This window comes from Gobius niger (assembly GCF_951799975.1).
Source record: "Gobius niger genome assembly, chromosome: 6".
Classification (NCBI taxonomy): Eukaryota; Metazoa; Chordata; class Actinopteri; order Gobiiformes; family Gobiidae; genus Gobius; species Gobius niger.
In genome coordinates this window covers 2,283,115-2,307,494 of record NC_136857.1, presented here as the reverse complement: position 1 = coordinate 2,307,494, position 24,380 = coordinate 2,283,115, and the positions used below count along the sequence as shown (strand labels likewise).

At 40.3% G+C, this 24,380-nt stretch overlaps 1 protein-coding gene across 2 annotated transcripts in view; it reads left to right on the top strand.

Moving 5' to 3' along the window:
* Nucleotides 1-24,380, top strand: part of plxna2 (plexin A2) — a 519,114-nt gene that overhangs the window by 457,020 nt on the left and 37,714 nt on the right. For both annotated transcript variants that reach the window (XM_079558784.1, XM_079558785.1), the window contains exons 25-26: nucleotides 2,649-2,808; nucleotides 9,993-10,096. In XM_079558784.1, the coding sequence (XP_079414910.1) occupies nucleotides 2,649-2,808; nucleotides 9,993-10,096 (264 nt within the window). The remainder of the gene's footprint in view (nucleotides 1-2,648; nucleotides 2,809-9,992; nucleotides 10,097-24,380) is intronic.

Sequence of the window (24,380 nt, the reverse complement as noted above, 5' to 3'; positions counted from 1 at the left end):
AATGTGGTGGAAAAAAAATCTCCCAGTGAAAACAGTATTTTTTTCAGTAAAAACCTCAAAATCTACTGTTCCAAATTATTCTGCAACTCATCGTTTCAATACATTTTAAAGCTTGTGATTAACTGAAAATGGTCATTTGTTGAATTTGTAGCATTATGAGGTCATATTTACTGAAATCAGAAGCTATTTCAATCAAAAAAATATTAACAGGTCAAGTTATATTTGACCATAGGAGCCCTTGTGTGATAGCAGCTTCAAAATTCTTAAATCCAATAAACTTGTGAGTTTTTGGACAGTTTCTGCTTGGATTTGTTTGCAGCATGTTAGAATATCCTCTCAGAGCTGCTGTTTGGATGAAAACTGCCTCCCACCCTCATAAAAGTTTTTTTTTTTTGTTGAGGCTCCAAAGGTTCTCAACAGGGCTGAGGTCAGGAAAGGAGGGGGTCCACATCATGAGTTGCTTGAAAATGATGATCTGCTTAATAAAGTGGAACACCCTTTTTCAGTCGTTTTTCCCTTAACTGGGCTTAACCTGAGAACTAATCATCCCAGGTCTCTGAGATTAAAGTCAGTGATTCATAGAGCCCCGAGACACGACGCCATCCATGAGTTTCATTATTTATTCTTTTTTTTTTTTACCTTTTTGACACAAAAATACAATTTGCATAATAATTTGGAACGCAGTGTAGTCGACTGGAGTTTCATCAATTTCACAACAGATAATGTAAGTGTTAAAACGAATGTCCCCATTTCAATTGACTTTATTTTCATTCTCAGCTAGGCTTAGTTTATAAAGACAATATAAACACATTTTTATATAACATCTGCAGATTGCACTGAAGGCGGGGGTCCAAAGAGCAAACGACACGTTCCGCCGCATGCCTTTGCGGAGCGCCGTTTCCCTCTCGTCTTTGCTTTCGTAAACTACTTCCAAAAATATCAAAGCGGCGTGCGGCGTCATTCGCTCGAAGACAATTAAGTTAACGATCCCGCGGTCCCCATTGTTGGTCCAACATCAGGCGGGAGGGCCGAGGGGAGCGCGACGAGCACGGGACTGTACTGAACGCTGCGATATGACGCCCGCTCTGATTGCCCTGGCTGGGGACTCTGGCTCATTACGCGCTAATGCCCCGACAGAGCTGGAGATTGGTGTCCCGCCGAAGGTGTGAAATTAGATTTGGGGAGAGCCGGAGAGAGCGGAAATGGTTTCTGCAAACTCCTGCCACGCGCCGAGGAGGCTTTAATGAGGGCAGAGGAAAAAACTGGACCCGAGTTCTGATTCTGACAAAGAGATTAGTGCGCGATTGCAGCTTCTGACATTAGCGATTAAAGGATAGCATCAGAGTAACACAGTAAGATTTCATTAGAAGCATACAATAAGACTGCGGTACCTCTGCTAATCCTGCTTACCGTCTATTGTGGAAAGATTTTCTGAATAGTAACTCCCACAATAGCTTAACTGTGTAATCATATTAGCACTACTTTGCTAAAAATGTGCTACTAGACGATTTGACAGCCAGGTAGACAATTCAAAACACCACTGTTCTGATATTTGAATGGTCAAAAGTCCTCATTATGCTTGTTAAAGAGGGGGTGTTCTGCTTTTTTCAGTCCCATAGCACCAGTCTATATCACAATACAATGATTACAAAACCTTCTGTTGGTCTGTAAATGCAGTAAATTAAAATAACTGCACTGCAAAAAGTGAATATCAAGCATTGGCTTAAATTTAGACATTTTTTCTGATCGGACCAAGTTTACTTTGCTTGTTTGAGGACATTTCAGACTAAGTTCTAAGTCAGTTCTAAGGTAAATCTCGCTTGAAATAAGAAAGTAAAATTGCCAATGAGATAAGACCAATTTTCTTACCCCATTGGCAAAGAAAATGACCTGAAATAAGGACGAAATGTATCGAAACGAGTCAGAAACATCTCAGAACAAGTGAAATAATCTAGGACAAATGACCAAGAACTTCTTAACTTGTCAAAACATCTAAAATTTGGATTATTGTGCTCAAATTGAGATGTTTATACTGATCTAGTTAATTACTTTTTGCAGTGTATGAAATGTCTCTCTCAAAATGGCTGTAGTGAATGTCTTGAAATAGGCCTCTGTCTCTTTAAGAACCTCTGAGCCTTTAGACACGCCCCCTCCACACGCTGTCTGTGGCATCAGTGGGGAGGGGGTTCTGCTGAGGAGCAGTGGTCGGTTACTCGGCTGGTGACCAAAGCTCGGAGGCGTCTCCAGGAGGTGGGGGCGTTCCTAGGAGGACTCAGGCAAACCTATGCCTAAAATGGCCGCCATCAGAGTTTTTACAGATTACTCAGAAATACGTGAATGTGCCAAGGCAACACTTCAGGCATGTTTTTAATGAGGGAGTGACGGAATAACATGATATATAGCTTGAAAAAGTCCATTTAGCAGAATACCCCCCCTTTAAAATAATGATTATAAGTTATGTGAAAGAAGCCCATAAGAAGGGCTTCCAAAAGATGGGAACAAAATGGAAAGACATAAGACAACATGCTTCCTTTATTTGAGGAATTTTAAAAAGATCAGCAATTTTGGGTGTTACATAGAGGGTGAGAAGTATTTCATTTTTTCTCATCTTGAGTCTAACCTTGCGTCTCTGCCTCTTGCCCTCACAGATTCTGAACTGCGTGAACCCGGACAATGAGAACAGCCCCGAGATCCCGGTCAAAGTGCTGAACTGCGACACCATCACGCAGGTCAAGGAGAAGATCCTGGACGCCGTCTACAAGAACATGCCCTACTCCCAGAGACCCCGCGCCGTGGACATGGACTTAGGTACAGAGCCTTTTGAACTATTGTCACAAAATGCTTTTTACTTCGACTTAAAGGGGCTTTAAAAATGTTAAAAGTAAGTATTTTCCTCCCCCCACATGTTCCAACAATGTCCTAGTGTGTAGAATGAGCTCAGACCTGTTCACCTGCACTTAAAAAGCTGTTAATTCGGGTCCGAAGTGCCGTCATGCATGAGCTTAGTATAGAGATTGCAAGTACGTGTAAGACCTGAGGTGGCAGTAGTGAGTATAAAATGACCAACTCTCATCTAGTCCCTTTAAGTAGCCGTACTCGTTTGGTCACAGAATCTTCATGTGACGTTAGAAAGTGCTCACTTATTTTAAACTTCACTTCATGTTCTGGAATCTGCTCACAGGGAGTCTGTCTGTTTAGGGCATATTCTTTTGGGGGAAAAATTCGGATTTTTCACATTGTTTTATGTTTTGTCTGTGCTATTACAACAAGATACAAATACTTCTGCGTTCAAATAGTACTCAAGAAGTATTATCAACAAGTGCACTGCAAATAGTAATTGCCTAGATTAGTTTAAAAAAAATCCAAATTCGACTTGTTTTGACTTGTTAAGATCTAGTTGGGCCCAGATTATTTCACTTGTTCTGAAAGTTTCTGACTCGTTTGAATATATTTTGTCTTTTTTTCAGGTAATTTTCTAAGCAAATTGCTCTTATCCCATTGGCACTTTTATGATTTGCCTTAGAACTAGGGCTGGGTACCGCTAAACGATACCAGTACGGTATCGAAAATGAAGGTTTAGGGACGACCAGTATCGGAAAAATAAAAGTATCGAACGCAGGTACCGAAAAGAAATATGAAATCTTTATATTCAAGTTTTTATGCTGTCAAAAAGGGAAATAACGTGGGAAAAAATTTAAGAAAAAAAATTGGGGGGTAAATTTGGGGAAAATAAGATAAAAGGGGAAAATTGGGAGAAAAAAAAACACAAAAAAAATTGGGGGAAAATTTGAAGAAGTATTTAGGGGGGACATTTTTCTTCTAAATTGTTAAAAATGGGGGGAAAAATAAGAAATGTGGAAAGTTTTTTTCCGCCTGTTGTTAAAGGAAGTTTAATCTCAAACAACTCACTACAAATGTAAAAGAAATTAAATGGAAGGAAAAGAATAAATTAACATTATTCATCTGTTTTGGTTCTAAATGAAAAATAATTAAGTATCGGTACCGAAAACTAAGTATCGTTAAAGTACCGGTATCAATTTTTTTTTTTCGGTACCCAGCCCTACTTAGAACTAGTCTAGAATATCGATTAAAAAGTGCATTCACTTCTGTTTTTCAACTTAAACTGTGAAACTAATATGATAGACTCATTACACACAAAGTGAGATATGTAGCCTTTATTTGTCATCAACAAATTGATTATTATGTCTCAGCTTGTAAAAAGCCCAAATTAAAAATGGACTGTAAGTCATAATCATCAAAATGATAACAAAGGCTTGACATGTGTCGCTTTGCATCATACATTAGTTTCACATTTTAAGTTGAATTACAGAATTAAATGAACTTTTGAACAATATTCTACTTTTCTGAGTTTCACCTGTACTTGATCAGATCAGGGACACATTTAAGTCATTTAAGCCAATGCATGATATTCACTCTTTGTAGCGTGATTCGAAAAGTTGTTATTTAGGACACTACTGTGGTGTAATATTATCTCTAAGTAACTCTAACAGAGTAAATATTTTGGCCACTCTCCCCACCTTTTGATTATTGTTGTTGACTTCAAACACCAGTGTCTTCTCAAAATTGCCGCCCTCCCTTCCTCCTCGACAACACTATTCCCCCTCTTCACTTTATTTTTCTTTATCCCTGAAAGTAATTGACTGTTTGCCCGCCTCTGCATGCTCCTCCATTCTGGCCCCACGCTCGGTCACCTGTCCGAGGCGCGGGGTAATAAAAGCCAGTCAACAGTGCACGAATCAATGATCGCTCGCAGCGTGGGGCCCGACCCAGGCCGTCCACATCTCCGCTCCCCTTGTTATCAATTCATTACCACGCGGAGGGCCCCCGACGTCAAGAAATTGACAAAAAATGATGAAAAAATGACAAAAATTTGATTAAAAAATGACCGAAAAAAATGACAAAAATGTTTCAAAATATGACAAAAATATGATAAAAATTGGACAAAAAACTTGCAAAAATGTGACGAAAAAATGTGACGAAAAAATGACAAAAATTTGACAAAAAATGACAAAAAGATGACAAATAAAGTTACAAAAATGAGTGTAATACCCAACAAAAAAATGATGGGAAAAAAATCTGATGACGTGAGGAAAAAGATCCTCTCGGTTCAGGCGGGAGTTAAGAGGTTAAGAGGTTAAGAGGTTAAGAGGTTAAGAGGTTAAGAGGTTGCTAGATGCAAGTTCTTGATTTTATACTCACTACTGCCATCTCAGGCCTTATGTGTAACTGCAGCTTCTATATCAAACTCGTGCTTGATATAGAATATATGTTTCAAAAGCAAAAATACTTCTTCCACTGGCACATTTTTTGACTTGACAAGTCAAAATGGCTCAAATAAAGGTCAACTATCTAAATTGAATCTTCAAACAAGATCCGGTTTGGTCGTCAAAGAGTCGATTTGATCATTAACGTCACGTCACTGTTCACGAGTTACCGATATATATCACTTTTTCAGTAACTGAGGAATATAGGATTAAAACAAAATAAGGGAATATGTTAGTCATTACTGCACAAATCAATGATCACTCGCAGCGTGGGGCCCGACCCAGGCCGTCCACGTCTCCGCTCCCCTTATTATCAATTCATTACCACGCCGAGGGCCCCCGACGCCAGCCAAGAAGCCCCGACAACACCGCCCCGGCACCGGCACCGGCTCCTCCACCTGTTCCCTCCCACCCCTTTTTTTTCCCCTTCAAAACTGAAAGGATGTGATTTTCTCATCGTTGCCCTTTTCATCTCGTCTCCCGCGCTCCGCTCGGCGATCCGACCCCGCCGCGTATGCTAATGGCGGGCAATTTTCACACCGCACAAGTGCCAATTAAAGCGCAGGGCCCCCGTCCCGCGAACACGCTTCTGGAAATTGTTTCGCGTGAGATGTTTTAATTGAGATGCGCGTCAGTCGAAGTCGGCGCGAGAGGAGACCGAAGCCTGGGATGTTTGATACTCGCTTGTCTGGATAAGATGCCGTTTCACCGGGGCTGAAAGGAAAATCAAGTTTGAAAGAGCGGAAAGTCAGGAAGCGGGGAGGGGGGATAGTGGCAATTTTGGCTTCACAGAGGTGACTCGAGTACTTTTCCTGGAGGCTTTGAAGCACGTGAGGAGTGCGGGGTTTGTAACGATGTGATAAATAGTCGAAATGGGCAAAAATAGAGCTGCGTTTCAAAGTACTTCTGACAGATATCACTTTGAATATCAGCATTCAGACAAGTTCAGAAGCTGGGCTGTTTGTGAATGATATGTACTATGGATATTTTGACAGTTTAACCCCTGAAGTCCCACCTGAACCGAGCACCTTTTTCTCCAGTTTGGCTTTACCCCAGTTCAAAAGCTTCTGGAAAAAAGCTGTGAAAATAGCAACAAAACTGAGACGAAAACAATGATGGAAATGTGACAAAAAAGTGAGAAAACATTGACGAAAAAGTGACGAAAAATTGATGAAAAAGAGTCAAAAATGTCGCAAGAAATTGACAAGAAATTGACAAGAAATTTACGAAAAAATGACAAAAATGTGACAAAAAATGACCAAAAAAATGACAAAAATTTGACAAAAATATGACAAAAATTTGATAAAAAATTGACCAAAAACTTACAAAAAGTGACAAAAAATGACCAAAATGTAACAAAAAAATGACAAAAATTTGATGAAAAAATTGACGAAAAAATGACAAAAATGTGAAAAAAAAATGACCAAAAAAATTACAAAAATGTGATACAAATTTGACAAAAAATGACAAAAAATGTGACAAAAATGTGATAAGAACTTGTCAAAAAAAGACAAAAAAAATGACAAATAAAGTTACAAAAATGAGTTGAATACCCAACAAAAAAATGATGGGAAAAAAATCTGATGACGTGAGGAAAAAGATCCTTAAGAGGTTAAGAGGTTGCTAGATGCAAGTTCGTGATTTTATACTCACTACTGCCACCTCAGGCCTTATGCGTAACTGCAGCTTCTATATTAAGCTCGTGCATGACGGCACTTCGGCCCCGAATTAACACCTTTTTGAGTGTCAGTGCAGGATTTTAGAGGCAGTTTTGGCTAATAGGTCTGAGCTCATTCTACACATTAGGACATGGCTGGAACATGTAGGGGGAGGAAAAAACTTAATTTTAACATTTTTCAACTCTGTATAGTCCCTTTGAGAAGGTGAGTTAAACAAATCTGCCCAATGTTTGCACTTAAATGAAGAAAAAACTTCTAAAATGTGTTAATGAATCTTCATTTACTCGAATAAAGATGTGTTTTTTTGTTTTAAAAGCAAAAATACTTCTTCCACTGGCACATTTTTTGACTTGACAAGTCAAAATGGCTCAAATAAAGGTCAACTATCTAGATTGAACCTTCAAACAAGATCCGGTTTGGTCGTCAAAGAGTCGATTTGATCATTAACGTCACGTCACTATTCAGTGTTGTATTACAAAAGTCACGAGTTACTGAAATATATCACTTTTTCCAGTAACTGAGGAATATGGGATTAAAACAAAATAAGGGAATATGTTAGTCATTACTGTTAGAGAAATAACAATGGTGTTGGAGAGGATAGATGAATAACAGGCAGCAGTCTGGATGTCTTATGCAGGAGAAGTTTATTTACCATCGGTGCGGGACCCGGAGACTTGAACTCGTGACATTGCTCTAGTCTTACCATTCAAGTCTGTCTCTGCTTCCACAGAAAAGGGATAAATACCTTCTCAGAGCGTCACCCTGATACACAAGCATTCAGTGGCTGAGAGTGGGCGCCTGAGCCTCACAGTCAAGGCTATGACAGAGATAGTACGACGGCACAGCCTGACCCAGTATGATTAATGGCGATTTAATGTTATCCTCTAACATTACAATTGAAGTAACTCGAGCTACAAGTGCATATAAATGTATGAATGAGGAAATGCAGCATCACAAATCAAGCTTGACACTGGTGTATAAGATCTGTCGTTTGAAGCTGACGTCGTGGGAAAGAGAAGGAAAAAGCTTTATTACTATGTTTAGTTTATATTTTGCCAAAAGTAGCTCTCACAGTGTAACTCAGCTACATTTTTGAAACAGTGCTATGTAATACAAACATAATACATTCTCAAAGCTGTAACAACAATTTCAAAGTAACTTGCCCAACACTTCTGCAAATGTCTGGTTGTAAATGTCTGAACAATTGTGAGTCACCTCTGTTCTCTGGCCTCATGGTGAGGTCTTATGGTGAGGTCTCATGGTGAGGTGTCATGGTGAGGTGTCAGGGCTCTCAGACCTTCCACCAGAGCCTCAGTTAACGGGGATTGTGTGCTCCCAAAATGTAGAAAATCTTTTGGACAGTCGAGCTCCTCCTTCAGAGGGGCTGCACTGTGGAACTCTCTCCCTACGGCTCTGAAACTGCAGACCAACGTCACCATCTTTAACAGAGGCTTAAACAGTGGCTCAAAGGTGTTCACGTGTGTAAACTGTGCCTTATCTAGTTTACCGTGTTTAATAATGTGTTTCATTTTTAAATCCTAAAAGCCCCCCATGGACAGGTGTTGAAAATGAGCACATGTGCCATAACACTTTCCATATTAAATAAAGAAATAAATGAAATGAAATGAAAGTTCCATAAGTCCATCTGTGCAAACTGAGAGTGTTTCTTCTGTTCATCCACATATGGCATAAAGTAATTATTTTCACAGTCATGTGGGTGTATATACAGTATGTATATAGAGTATTTCTTTGCCAAATTGATTCCATATAGCCACTAGTGACTCATAGATCGGCCTGACGTCTGCTGTCAACACTCGTGCATGGACCCGGAAGTTCAGAGAGGTCCGAGACCTCAGTAAGATGCTGAACGCTGTGGGTGTGGATGAGTTGAAAAGCGCTGTATTTATCCATACAGTGAATAGAGGCCAGCGCAATAATGATGGGGTTAGTATTCATGTTGTTTATCTGTCAGTGAAGTTCAGTCCTACACAGGTGGCCTTTCCTGTGTTATTAGGACTCAGAATAGAATCAGATCGTGATTATCTATCTGCTTTTATTAGTTCCCTCTTTTTAAATTACTTTAAATTAGAATGTGTGGGCGATCAATAAAACTCCCAAACTTTAAGAACTGGCTCGAAACTATAGAAAACATACAACGTATGGAAAGATTGACCCATGTAATAAATAACAAAGAAGCTGAGTTCCAAAACAAATGGTCTCTCTTCAACCAAGACAGATTTATATAGTAACATAAAATAAAAAAATAAATAATAATAATAAAAATAATAATAATAATAATGATAATAAAAATGTGTATATAGGTGCGTATATATAGTATATATTAGAATATACACATTTTAAGAATCAGAATCCCATGATGGGGAGTCCCTTTCCATTTTTTCCAAATACATGGCAGCTTTGATGGATTATAAAACAAGGAATTATTATTACTTTTTTTAATTTTGTATTTTTGTATTTTTGTATTTTTTTGTATTTTTTTGTATTTATTTATTTATTATTATTTTTTTATTATTTTTTTATTTTATTTTATTTATTTTTCTTCTCTAGCTATAATGTATGAACTCGAACCACTGTCACAGCGCATCAGGTATGTAATAGCTCCTTTTGTTTGTTGATTTTATTTGCTACACAAGGGGAGAAAAAAAGAAAAAAAGAAGACTAAATATTGTGTGTAATAACAGAAATGTAAAAATGTACACATCTGAAATGTAAAACCACACAATAAAGTAAAAAAAATAAATAAATAAATAAATTAGAATGTGGCTTATCAGGCAGCGGTTGTTATTTCCGTCATTTCCGAGATTCATTATAGATCTGCACTTTCCGCCATTGCTCATCCCATAATCACTATCTTTCAGGGAAGAGGCGTGAAGCGTCTGGTACGTTATCAAGGAACTATTTTAGTCCCCGACAAAGCTTCACTGTTACTCAGCTCATCTGTACGTGTCATCATCGCGCTACACGGCTTTTGCACATCTTCTATACAATGTGTTTGTTTTTTCCCCAGAATGGCGCCAGGGGAGGATGGCTCGCGTGGTTCTGCAGGACGAGGACATCACCACCAAGATCGAAAACGACTGGAAGCGCCTCAACACGCTCATGCACTACCAGGTACCGCCCTCCCCCCCAAAAAAAGAACCCACACTCGCACACTGCAAAAAAAGTGAATATCAAGCATTGGCTTAAATGACTTGAATTGAGGAAATGTTTCTCGTTTTGAGCGGTTTTCACTCATTTAGACACTTTTCCTGATCGGACCGAGTTTACTTTGCTTGTTTGAGGAGAACTTTTTGTAATTTTTTTGTCAATTTTTTGTCAATTTTTTGTCAATTTTTTGTCATTTTTTCGTCATTTTTTTAATCCATTTTCATCATTTTTTCATCATTTTTTTCATCAATTTTTGTCATTTTTTTGTATTTTATTAGTCATTTTTTGGTCATTTTTTTTGTCATTATTTGGTCATTTTTGGTCACATTTTTGTCATTTTTTTGGTGAATTTTTAGTAATTTTTTTGCATTTTTTTTTATACATTTTTTGTCATTTTTTAATCACATTTTTGTCATTTTTTTGTCATTTTTTTGTCAAATTTCAATGACTTGAATTGAGGAAATGTTTCTTGTTTTGAGCGGTTTTCACTCATTTAGACACTTTTTCTGATCGGACCCAGTTTACTTTGCTTGTTTGAGGACATTTCAGACCAGTTCTAGGGTAAATCTCGCTTGAAATAAGAAAGTAAAATTGCCAATGAGATAAGACCAATTTTCTTTCCCCATTGGCAAAGAGTATGACCTGAAACAAGGACGAAATGTATCGAAACGAGTCAGAAACATCTCAGAACAAGTGAAATAATCCAGGACAAATGCCCAACAACTTCTCAACTAGTCAAAACAACTAAAATTTGGATTATTATGCTCAAATTGAGATGTTTATACTGATCTAGTTAATTACTTTTTGCAGTGCACACACAGTCTTTCGTTTTCAACTTTTTTAGCACGCCGTTATTATGGAAATCGCGAACCTCGCAGTCCTCGCACCTCGTCAAACTTTGATATTTCCCGCACTTGACTTTTAGGCAGCCAATTTTCGCGTCCTCATTTGCATGTTTCGGCTCACGGAAGAGGGGACAATTACTGTACAGGTGGCGCGGGAGATGAACTCGCGAGACGCTTTTCGCCGGCTCCCCGGAGAGATTCGGCTGCTCTATTCATAAGGACAGTGTTTTTCTTTTTTTTTTCCCTCCATTTGACTTCTTAAACCGGCTGCAATTAGTCCCGCTGTGCCTTCGCGTCTCTGTCTCGTCACGTGTCGATGGATCTCTTGCTTGACTTACCTTAAAGGAGACAAAATCAACTAATTTGAGCTTTTAACTGTGTTGTAACCTTGTCCAATCGTCAAAAACATACCTGGAGTCTCATAACAATTTTCTAGCATTCCGTTTGATGAAAGTGGAAGCTTGTTGTCAATGTTTTATCATGTGGCGTTCCCACCTCCTCCTGCAGAGGGCACCCCAGACTCTTCATTGACGTCCTTTCGGCTTTTTAAATGCAATAAATCAATGCTGAGGGACCCAAAAGAATGTTTTCGATTCTCATTTTTGCGCGATTGAGATTTTTGAATTTCAAAGACGGAATGAAACGGCATGTTGAACAAACAGACTTCTCCGCAGGTCGTGATTTGGACGGATGGAGGGTTCTCATTAGCCGGCCAAAAGCAACCATCTGCTGAAGCGCGTCCGTCTCGAGAATCCAAACGACGGGGCACAGTGGAGGATGTCGAATTACAAAACGGAGACACATTTAAGACATTTCGTTACGCATTTAACTGTTGCTGATCTATGAAAATGAAGACTTTTTTGGGGGAATATGGGCGTTCATAAACCATTCCAACACAGATCGACCCGGAAAACCCTTTTCCTTTCTTTCTTCTAACAGTCTATGTTCTCAGCCATCAAGAGAAAGATCTGGGATTGCATTGGAATACTTGAGGAATGAAATGTGTTTTGTCCTTCAGTATCGAAAAGCTGTCATTTCTGTGGGAAAGAGAAGACCTTTGTGCATCTAATTATAAACCATTTTTAGTGATTGTGCAATGGTTATTTTACATTACAGTGACAGCATTGCTCTATATGTGTTCCCTCTTTTATAGTTTGTAAACAAAACAAATGAACAATAACCAATGGGCGGCAGGGAGTTAGCCTCACCAACCAGACTCCGCTTCTTTACAGAAGAGGGCCTGGCAACACTCGCGTTTTCAAAGGAAGTGACGCAGCGATATGGAGCCGACCGACCAATCAGAGCAGCTCCTGAACGGGCGTCACGCTGTTGCGCCTTTGTTTTGTAGTTTTTCAACACAAGCGACCACTTCACGTAATGCTCCATATGCTTGTTTTCTTAAGTTTTTCTGACATAAACGACAGAAGTCATTTCCTGAACTCCGTGTGGCAGGAGCGCCATTGTTAATGTCCCAATGATACAACTTTCTTTTCGCTGTTTCTGTCGTCACATCCGCTCTGTTCTCATTGGCTGCTCTGCGCTTCGGTCGTCCCACATTAGTCCCGCCTCAAGCAGTAGCTTTTCTACGACAGGGTCGCCAGACTAGCAGGGAGCTGACATTGCTGTAATACCACCCCCTGGTGGCCAAGGGCGACTCCAAGAGACACTGGGGAGCATTGATTTTAATGGGACTTCAAACGTCAACAGAACAGCCTAAAAGGCTGGCTCCAAAGAGTTTTTCTCTTTCTAAACATCGCTATGACCCATATGACCACGCTGGGGAGGTTAAATATTTTTAACCACATTGATTTTTGTTTATCAGCCCAAAATGTGGAAGCATTTTCAGTACATTGACTGGCTCCAGAGCCTGTCAATCAAAGTCTGGAGCTCAGTGGAGGCTCCGCCCGCCCCGTGAGTGCAGGGCTTCCCGCCTTTTTGCCCTTTTAAGGAACAAGCTGCGTAGGAGGAGATAGAGCGGCCATTAAGGTTCACACAGGACTCGGGAACCTTCTTCAGTGAAGGGGCTGAATGGGACCCGCTCATCTTTATTATATTATATCTGTGGCAACAACTGATCGACTTCTTACTTCCTGATGCCACTCCTGTCACTATAACACTAAATGTTCTCATGACAACATTGGCTAAATATTCAGTTCAAAGTATCACAATGCTTGTATCAACATGCTATTTTAGTTTTTGCCATATCGTCTTCCTAAAGTATTTATTCACACAAGTTATCCTTCGCCAAAGTCACCTTACAAACACTCCATTCGGGCCAGGAACAAGTTTGTGCTCTTTTCTCCAAATGAGGCCTTACCTCTGCTCGCTGCCTCCTTCAGCCACAGAGCTCGGCGCCTCTTCTTTGTCCCCGCTGAGCCAGCCCCATAACAAAAGCCAGAAATCATTACACGCAATACAGTATGTCACCGTGTCCTTCACAGCCTCTGAGACTTCCCGTTTTCTCCTTTTTGCTTTTCTGTGCTGACCCAAACCAACACCATTTTTCCGGCTACTTTTCCCCACCTCACGCAATTGCTTCCTTTTGTCCGACGGGGACGGTTTCCAGCTTTCTTCTTGCCCGTCTCCATCTTTCCCCTGCTTCACTGGTCTCTAAAGACTTGCAATCCTTGATGAAGCACCTCGCCGTGTTTGCCTGTGCGCTGTAATGGGTGGCAGTGTTGTTGTTGTTGTTGTTGTTGTTTTTACCGATCCTGTGCCGTCATTAGCCGAGGGAGCGGTGCTCGGGGGGCCACACAGCAGCAGTGCGTGGGGCCGCTTCAGTTTATTTGCTCGCTCAATAGATGATCTGAGAGTGGCCATTGATCAGGCGTCTTAAAGTCCCTCGACCGAGCCAACCGGGGATAACATCAGAGGAAGCGTCGGAGCTGCAGGGTGTTGTAGGGAAGAGGGAGAAAGTATAACAGTGAGTAGTAGGTAGGCGGCCAAGGGAAGAGGCAGCGGAAAAGCTTGTGCATTATCATATATGGTTTAGAAATACAGTTGTATGATGAGATGTAAGGGCAAAAGGTCGTGTGAAGATAGTAGATTTCCACATCTTTAAAGACAATAATATAGTAACAGTATACAGGCGCAGGTGCTCGTCATATGATTTGAATATCATGAAAAAGTGCAATTACTTCTGTTATTCAACTTAAAGGAACAGGCCACCGTTTTTCCATACTGAGATATGTTCTTACCTTACACTGCAAAAAGTAAATATCAAGCATTGGCTTAAATGACTTGAATTGAGGAAACGTATCTTGTTTTGAGCGGTTTTCACTCATTTAGACACTTTTCCTGATCGGACCAAGTTTGCTTTGCTTGTTTGAGGACATTTCAGACCAGTTCTAGGGTAAATCTCGCTTGAAATAAGAAAGTAAAACTGCCAATGAGATAAGACCAATTTTCTTACCCCATTGGCAAAGAAAATGACCTGAAATAAGGACGAAATGTATCGAAACGAGTCCGAAACATCTCAGAACAAGTGAAATAATCCGGGACAAATGCCCAACAACTTCTTAACCAGTCAAAACAGCAAAAATTTGGATTGTTGTGCTCAAATTGAGATGTTTATTCTGATCTAGTTAATTACTTTTTGCAGTGTGAGAGAAGGAGAAAAACGAGCCACGTAGTTTTGAATAGTTAAGCCAGGTGAGAAAGTGCCTGCCCCAGCACAGAACTCCACCATTTAGTTTACTGTATGCGCATATGAATAGCCCAACAGTCCTGCACAGCTAAAACGCGTAAGCGAGGTAAACAAATACATATGGGAAGCTCCGTTCCCTGATTGCTGAATGCCGGAAAAAAAAGCATCCAACCTCCGCTAAACGTCTGCATTTATGTTTTTAATTTGGCCGAAACGCGGCGTGCACTGGAGGTGTGTGCAATCCCGTATCCAGGTTATGCTAAGCTTTATTTCCCAGGAGGCAGGGTAAATAGCCGCTGAGGTTTTCTTGGGATGCCATAAATTTTAATGCCTGCTGCGTCGGGCGCTCGTGTGTCTGCGCGGAGGGAGAATTAGCGAAGACTCAAGGTGATGCTCGCGCTCGCTCTGCTCTGCTCTGCATATCTCACAGCCGTTCCACTGCTCTGTTTTTTCTATTCTCTTCTGAAGCGTTCCTCTCACTCCGGGGGCCTAATGAGCCGAGGTGAGAGGAAGGAGGTGGCACACGTGGGGGCAGCAGATGCCATTGTGCAAGCGGCATATGTGTAGGTTCAGCAAGAACAGAAGAGCTCCATAATAAAGGGTTAATGCGAGATCACGGGATCGGGAGGGCCTTCTGTGATTGGTCGTTTTAACCGATGATGTCAGCGGCAACTTGGGAGCGGTCAACAAATGATAAACATTGTTACGATCCACTGCAAAAAGGATTTAACTAGATCAGTATAAACATCTAAATTTGAGCACAATAATCCAAATTTTAGTTGTTTTGACTGGTTAAGAAGTTCTCGGGCATTTGTCCCGGATTATTTCACTTGTTCTGAGATGTTTCTGACTCGTTTCGATACATTTCGTCCTTATTTCAGGTCCTTTTCTTTGCCAATGGGGAAAGAAAATTGGTCTTGTCTCATTGGCAACTTTACTTTCTTATTTCAAGCGAGATTTACCCTAGAACTGGTCTGAAATGTCCTCAAACAAGCAAAGTAAACATGGTCCGATCAGGAAAAGTGTCTAAATGAGTGAAAACCGCTCAAAACAAGATACATTTCCTCAGTTCAAGTCATTTAAATTTGACCAAAAAATGACAAAAAAAATGACTAATAAAATACAAAAAAATGACAAAAATTTGATGAAAAAAATGATGAAAAAATGACAAAAAATTGACAAAAAAATTACAAAAAGTTCTCCTCAAACAAGCAAAGTAAACTCGGTCCGATCAGGAAAAGTGTCTAAATGAGTGAAAACCGCTCAAAACGAGATACATTTCCTCAATTCAAGTCATTGAAATTTGACAAAAAAATGACTAAAAAATGACAAAAATTTGATTAAAAAATGACAAAAAATGTACAAAAAAAATACCAAAAAATTACAAAAAATTAACCAAAAAAATTACAAAAATGTGACCAAAAATGACCAAATAATGACAAAAAAATGACAAAAAAATGACTAATAAAATACAAAAAAATGACAAAAATTTGATGAAAAAAATGATGAAAAAATGACAAAAAATTGACAAAAAAATTACAAAAAAGTTCTCCTCAAACAAGCAAAGTAAACTCGGTCCGATCAGGAAAAGTGTCTAAATGAGTGAAAACCGCTCAAAACAAGATACATTTCCTCAATTCCAGTCATTTAAGCCAATGCTTGATATTTACTTTTTGTAGTGCCCGGCTCAGCTAGTTAAAGGAAGTCACAAAAACCAAGATGTAAAATGGATAAATAAAGTAGTAATTTAATAAAAGGAGCGTAAAAGGTAAATTTAACAAAGGAGCGACAAAAATAACCAAACAAAGGCTATTTACAGTATTTACAAAAAGGTTAAACCAAAACAATATTTGTCAAACTAAACAGACGAAATCAGGCCTAACAAAACCAAACAAAGTCCCTGGACACACAACATCCTTAAGGCGAGACACTTTAGGTGAAAGTATTGATGTTTCACGCAGTGGTGGAAGTGGAGATTTGTATCTGTTTTCCTCCCTTTACATCTTAGTTTTCATGTCAGATATAAAAATGATGATGTTTATTTTATGATGTTTTGTCTGCGAGGTGGGGGCGACCCGGAAGTAGCTGCTGCGCCGCGTAGAAAGGCCGTCTTTCCCGCGGGTTTTCATTCATAAATATTGACAGATTTGACATCCACGTGTCCTGCTAAGGGGCCCCGTGATGACGCTTTCACCCAAATATGGTGTTTTTCCTCCTACGAGACGCCGGAGCGGAAAAGCGGAAGAACGGGCCGAGCATGCGCACTCGCTACAAAACTTCAGGGCTGGTTTTCTCTGAATGAGAGAAGCCGCACTCGGGCAGAGCCTGAGCCCTTATAGAAGCTCCCTCAGACTCCAAACTTTACAGGCTGAGATACAACAAGATTTTGAAGGTTTTTTTAGAGGGATTTTTTAATATCTAATTCCTAGCCTGATTTATTCAGCTTTGAAACAAAAAAAAACAGGCGGAATTTGAGTTTTTACAGATTTTTTCACTGATGATCAGTTTATTGAAAAACTAAACAAAATATCCCAAATCCCCTCTGAAAAAATCTTAGTTTCTAATATGTCAATAAAATAAAACCATAACATTTAATCTGGCTCGATTCATTATTTTGATTTTGTGGCAATTTTGGCCATTTTAATTCTCAAAATGCCCTATTTTTATGTGAAAACATAAAATGACAGAAAAAATGCAATACATTGTTTTCTCATATTTATATCTGTAATGTTCAGCAGAAGTTTTAAATTGACATCTCTACATTTATTTGTTTTCCCTATTCACCTGCAGTGTCTTGCCTTAAGAACACAACGGGACACAACACAAAATGGCGTACTGGCCACAAAGACCAGCAGCCCCAGACACCACTTGTCCCTCTAAGACAGGGGTGGCCAACCCGCGGCTCTCGAGCCGCATGCGGCTCTTGGCCAATCAAAGTGCGGCTCTTTGCAAAATAATTGGTAAATATTTCCCATAAACTGTAACAGTCTTTGACCAAAAATCCAACCATCGTCCTACAGACCCTGTTTCCATCTCTACACATGAATGAGAGTCTGTATCTCCTCCTTTTCGAGGCGGTGTGTAAAAGGTGCCCGTGCAGCCTCACTCAAAGCGGGATGTAGGTTAAACAACAGGCAGATCGTGGCACTAGGATTAGCTTCTGTGCTTTTCAGATTTCTGATCAGCTACTCTTTATTTGATGTAATTTGGCCTCATATTCACAGAAAAAGATCTAAATTAGGAAATGGAAAAAAGCGGAGCTCTTAAGCGTATGATGCGAAGCGCGACATCGTAACGCGGAAATACGCAAAGTCATGACTTTTCTTTCACACGTGCTATAACTGTAACAGATGCAACTTAAAACAGACTCTCAGTCCTCCAGAGGCTCCTGGTTAAAGTTTATGAACTTTGTGCAGCCTACAGTGCGTTCTTTGCACAGTCCAGTCAGGACGAAGCTGCAGGCACAGAGCGCACAGGCCAGGGGCGAATCAGAGGAGGGGGCTCAGTGGGCAGGGCCCCACATACAAACACACCCCAGCATTAAAAAAAATAAAAATAATAATAATAATCTAATTCTGTCTCAGTCAGAACAGAAAACACAAAATGTCATTTAATATACATGTATTTCAATCTTGTTGAGGAGTAAAACCATTCAATCTAACACAATTATTCAAAAAAAAAAGAAAAAGGCATAAAGTTATAGTTTATTGTGATTAAATAAAACGGTCACATTCTATTTAATCACAATAAAGTACCGCCCCGGGATCTCGCTAATGGTCGGTGCCTTTGTGGCTCTTCACAGGATCAAGGTTGAAAATTTCGGCTCTTGGTCTCCGACTGGTTGGCCACCCCTGCTCTAAGAAGTCGGACGCCGACCGCACGGGGCCGCGTAACGAGTTAGCATGCCAGAGTCTCGTTCGTTATCGGAATTAACCAGACAAATCGCTCCACCAACTAAGATCAATCTGTCAATCCTTTCCGTAACAAACATCCTCATTCACTGCAATGAACAGTACATAGAGAAAAAAAAGCTGTTGATGTTTGCAAACCACAGTCATAGACATTTTAGCTAAAGAGTAGAAGATACAGTAGCTAGAAAGAGGATAGAAGACATTTTTCAACCAAATATACAGTAGGACAAACAGATTCAAACAGATTTGGGAGTTCGACCTCTCTTCTCAGCGAAAGCCGGTCTCTAAAAATAGCTTGGTTACCAAATGTGATCAGGTGTGCGAGAAGGAGTGACCTTGACTTCGAAAAGCTCGAGTGTGACGAAAGACTTTTGCTACTTGGACGCCAGCTAAGTCAAGCGCGGCCGATTGTCTCCTGGACAAGGCGGCTGCACAAATGATGGAAACCTGCACCGTACCCTGCGTCATAAGTTTGAGTTTCGGCTCCAACTATTTGCTGGATGTTTCTTCCCACTCTTCAGTCTCCAGGCCAAAAAAATCCCTTAAAAATGCACATGTCGTATCAATGCTGGATACAATACAATATCAACAGGCGTTTGTGAGCATGGCATTAGGAGGATAGAAGGTTTACAACTTTTACAAAACTTCAGCAGCTCGTGTCCTGACGAAGACCAGGAGGCGGGACCACATTACACCGGTTTTAGAATCGCTGCATTGGCTCCCCGTGTGTTTCAGGATCGATTTTAAAGTTCTTTTAATGGTTTTTAAACGTCTTAATGGTCTTGGTCCTTCTTATCTTTCAGAACTGCTTTTACCTTACGAACCTTCACGGCCCCTTCGCTCCTCCGGCAGGGGCCTCCTAGTTATTCCTAAAGTCAACAAAAAGACTCATTATTACGGCCCTCGCCTCGGGAACCACCTGAGGAGGAACTCAGGGTTGCAGAGAACGTTCATGTTTTTAAGAGCAGCTCAAGACCCACCTTTTTAGCTTAGCCTTTATCTGACTAACTGATATGGGAGGTTGTGCAGGCGCATTGTTTTAAATATTGTAACCTGTAAAGCACTTTGTGACACCTTTCGGTATGAAAAGCGCTTTATAAATAAAGTTTGATTGATTGATGAGAAGACATTTTTCAACCAAATATACAGCAGGACATCTTCAAACAGATTTGGGAGTTCGGCCCCTTTCGGTATAGGAGTTCGGCCTCTCTTCTCAGCGGAAGCCGGACTCAAGCATTGGCTTAAATGACTGGAATTGAGGAAATGTATCTTGTTTTGAGTGGTTTTCACTCATTTAGACACTTTTCCTGATCGGACCAAGTCTACTTTGCTTGTTTGAGGACATTTCATACCAGTTCTAACGTAAATATCGCTTGAAATAAGAAAGTAATATTGCCAATGAGATAAGAACAATTTTCTTACCCCAATGGCAAAGAAAATTACCTGAAATAAGGACGAAATGTATCGAAATGAGTCAGAAACATCTCAGAACAAGTGAAATAATCTAGGACAAATGTCCAACAACATCTTAACCAGTCAAAACAACAACAAAAATGGATTATTATGCTCAAAGTGAGATGTTTATACTAGTCTAGTAAATGACTTTTTGCAGTGTGGTTACCAAATGTGATCAGGTGTGCGAGAAGGAGTGACCTTGACTTGGAAAAGCTCGAGTGTGACGAAAGACTTTTGCTACTCTGACGCCAGCTAAGTCAAGCGCGGCCGATTGTCTCCTGGACAAGGCGGATGGAAACCTGCACCGTACCCTGCGTCACAAGTTTGAGTTTCGGCTCCAACTCTTTGCTGGATGTTTCTTCCCACTCTTCAGTCTCCAGGCCAAAGAAAAAATCCCTTAAAAATGCACATGTCGTATCAATGCTGAATATACAGCCTTTAGCTCCTGGCAAATTGTCCCACACCGCCTCGCAATTCTCATGATGGACTTTACGATATAAAGCCCACACAGTTTTTCGGCTTTGGGACACAGTTAAGGGGGAACAGCCTGACTGCAGCCCCGGGCCTCGCTCTGTCACTTTGTGTGCCGACCGGAGGGTATGAGGAAAGTGCACATCCCGCCTTCAGCCTGACCACTCTGCTTCTCCTAATGAAAGGGCGTTATCAGCCGCACCAAAGCCCGGTTAGTCTTATCACACCGAGCCACTATCAGACAGCCACCTCACCGGATTATCCCTGAAGGGCGAATCTGCGGCGCTTCAATCATTTACCCTATCACAAGGCCCTATCGACCAATGTAGCCTCTCTATCTGCCGTATAAAAAACCCAGACAGGAGCGAGGTGTCAAGGAAAGATGAGGGACACGGAGCCTATTTCATGCTTCCTAAAGAAACGCTATCACAGGGAGCGCGGGTGAAATCTTCCCCCCTCGGAGGAGTCGGGTTAGGTGGGTTTATTAGACCCAGTCCAGCGGATTGTTGAAAGGGAATTAAGGTTCGGAAATGAAGGGAGTCAAAAGGTCGGACGGAGGAGATGGGATTTTGGGGAGGTTAGCGCGATTGATTTTTTTTCTTATCGGATGTGCTTTCAAAGGAAGGGGAGAGTGGCAGAGTAGTTAGTGTCACCGCGGGTTCGCTTAAGGTTTGCTCAGATTCCTCGCAGCCATCCCGAGGCGCGCGAAGACCGGTGTGCTGGGAATAAGTCTGAATTCACTTTTGTAGGAAGCCAACAGGCGTTCGTTTGTGAGCGTGGCATTTGGCGGCGCGAATTCACTGTCACCTCCGAGCAGGGCAGAACTGTGCAGAGCTTGCGTGCCCTCCCTGTACCTGGGTGGGTTTGCTTTGGATGCTCTCGCTTTTGTTTCACCCGTCAATCCGAAACATGCCCGGTAGTTGGGCTGCTCGATTATTGAAAAAATAATAATCACGATTATTTTTGTCCTAATTGATATCACGATTATTCAAAGGATTATTTGTTGCCTTTAAAAAAATCCAGCAAAAAAGTGACAAAAATCCAGCAAAAAAATGACAAAAATCCATAAAAAAAGACAAAAATCCAGCAAAAATATGACAAAAATCCAGCAAAAAAAAAGACAAAAATCCAGCAAAAAAGAGACAAAAATCCATAAAAAAAGACAAAAATCCAGCAAAAAAAAGACAAAAATCCAGCAAAAAAGTGACAAAAATCCAGCAAAAAAAGACAAAAATCCAGCAAAAAAAGACAAAAATTCAGCAAAAAAAAGACAAAAATCCATAAAAAAAGACAAAAATCCAGCAAAAAAAAGACAAAAATCCAGCAAAAAAGAGACAAAAATCCAGCAAAAAAAAGACAAAAATCCAGCAAAAAAGACAAAAATCCAGCAAAAAAGACAAAAATCCAGCAAAAAATTACAAAAATCCAGCAAAAAAGTGACAAAAATAAAAAATTTGAAAACAATTTTGATTTTTTTTTTTGAAAAAATAAATAAAAAATTGAAAAAAATAAAATTAAAAATAAAATTATAATCGTTTTTTTGCGATTATGCTAATTTTGTAATCGTTTACTGTTGTAATCGAAATCGTAATCGAATTTCGATTAATTGCACAGCCCTACCCGGTAGGTGAAACCTCCAACCATAATCCTGGACAAGATCCTGTTTTAAGGCTCATTTATGCTCCCATTTTGTACATGAATAAATCTGTGCATTCCGAGCATAGTTACTGTCACTACATTTATAAGATAAGATAAGATAATCCTTTATTGATCTCACAAAGGAGAAATTCACTTGTTACAGTCGGCGTTCAAGAAGATCACTCAGAGCTAATAAAGTGCAGCTGATACAGAGATTATTGCACATGTTATTTTACCGTCTTATTGCACAGTCTGACAGCAGTGGGGATGAAGGCTTTGCGGTAGCGCTCCGTCCTGCACTGAGGGTGTCTCAGTCTGCCACTGAGAGAGCTGCTCAGCTCTTCTACAGTCCCGTGCAGTGGTAAAACACACAAAACCAGAAGAAATGTTAACAATATGGCGACCCCCTGTGATTTTTTCCCACTGCATTTACTGAAGAAGAGGCAAGAAAATGAGGTTTGTTTGCAAATGGTTCAAATCACTGGCCGTTCGTTCTTCTTCACCTGCGGCGCTGTGTGCAGTAGCTCCCCCCAGTGGTTAGCTCGTGTACTGCTCTGTTGCTATGACTGGATAAAACAAAGCGAGTAAATGTTGTGCACATGAATTTATTATGAATAACAATTATATTTCACAGTGGGGGTCCCGAGTTGTTGGTCTGTTGATTTCGGGAGTCGCTCCTTGCTCTAAGGCACCAGCTCATGGTTTTAAAATGTAATGGATTTATTTAGCTTTTGGGGACAAAATGCTTCAGCAACGAGGTTCAATCACTTAAAGCTCATAGTTGCGTCCAATGTTGGCTAAACGATTGACTCGGTCATCATTCCCTCTCAAACAAGTGCCTTCTGCCAATAGAAGATACACTAGAGCAAGGCCGTGGGAACCCAGGGTGCTGAGGGCGCTGCAGCACCCACTGGTGGATAGTTTGTGAACTGCAGGCAATATTAACCCCTTAACTCCCACCTGAACCGAGCACTTTTACTGCAGCTTTACCCCAATCCAAAAGCTTCTGGGAAAAAGGTGTGAAAATAGCAACAAAACTGAGACGAAAACAAGGATGAAAATGTGAAAAAAGTGACAAAAAAAGTGACAAAAAAATTGACAAAAAATGACAAAAATGGACATAAAAATTTGACAAAAAAGTGAGAAAAATTTGACGAAAAAGTGACAAAAAAATTACCAAAAATTTACTAAAAATGGACAAAAATTGATACGAAATTGACAAAAAAGTGAGAAAAATTTACAAAAAATTTACAAAAAATTTACTAAAAATGTACAAAAAATTTACAAAAAATTTACAAAAAATGGGCAAAAATTGATACGAAATTGACAAAAAAGTGAGAAAAATTTGAAGAAAAAATGACAAAAAATTGACAAAAAATTGACAAAAAAGTGAAAAAAAAATTGACGAAAAATTGAGAAAAAAAGGACGAAAAAGTGATAAGAATTTCACGAAAAAACGCAAATAATTTGACGAAAAAGTGACAAAAAAGTCACGAAAATTTGACAAAAATGAGACGACTGCCCAACAAAAAAGTGAAGGAAAAATGTGAGTAAAAAGATCAATTTAGTTTTGTAGGTCTTTCAAATGAGGCGTTACACTGGCCTACAGGATTTGGGTAAAGCTGAACTGGAGAAAATGCTCTCAGTTCAGGCGGGAGTTAAGATGTTAATTAATAGGATTTATGCACAGAAAAAGTATTTTGGGGGTAAATTTTGTCCCTCAGCGCCCCCTAACTAAAACATCTTCCCACGGCTCTGCACTAGAGGCTTGGTAGAAATTGCATCAGACAAAAAAGATCTGTCCTTCAAAGCAACTCCCTTATTGATCGGCTACAGAGAGAAATTGAAATGAAACATTGAAATACAGAAATGCCCTCAAAACACCGAACCAACGCTTGCGAGATCACAGTAAAGAGTCGAGTCGTGCCGTATGTCGCCTTGTCTCGACAGAGCGGGACATGTGGCTAAACCTAGAGAGCTCCTCCGGTCTCTCAGATGCTCGTTCCCCTGAAAGCAATCGAAAAGCGCTCTCCGCTTCAAACCCAAATGAGCAGACGAGTTTAGAGGCTTTCTGTCGGTGCGCTCGGTCAGGAATCCCTCTCGGAGCCTGGCATTTGTCTCTTTGTTTATCCCTCTGTTTTGGAGCGTGCCAGGCCGAGGGGGGGGGGGGGAGAATGCCTCCTCTGGCTCCTCTGTAAATGCCAGCCAACAAGCCGCTCGTGTCTCGACCTCCGGGAACCAGCCACGAGTTCTGTTTGTCATTCTCCGAGCGGGCCATTTGA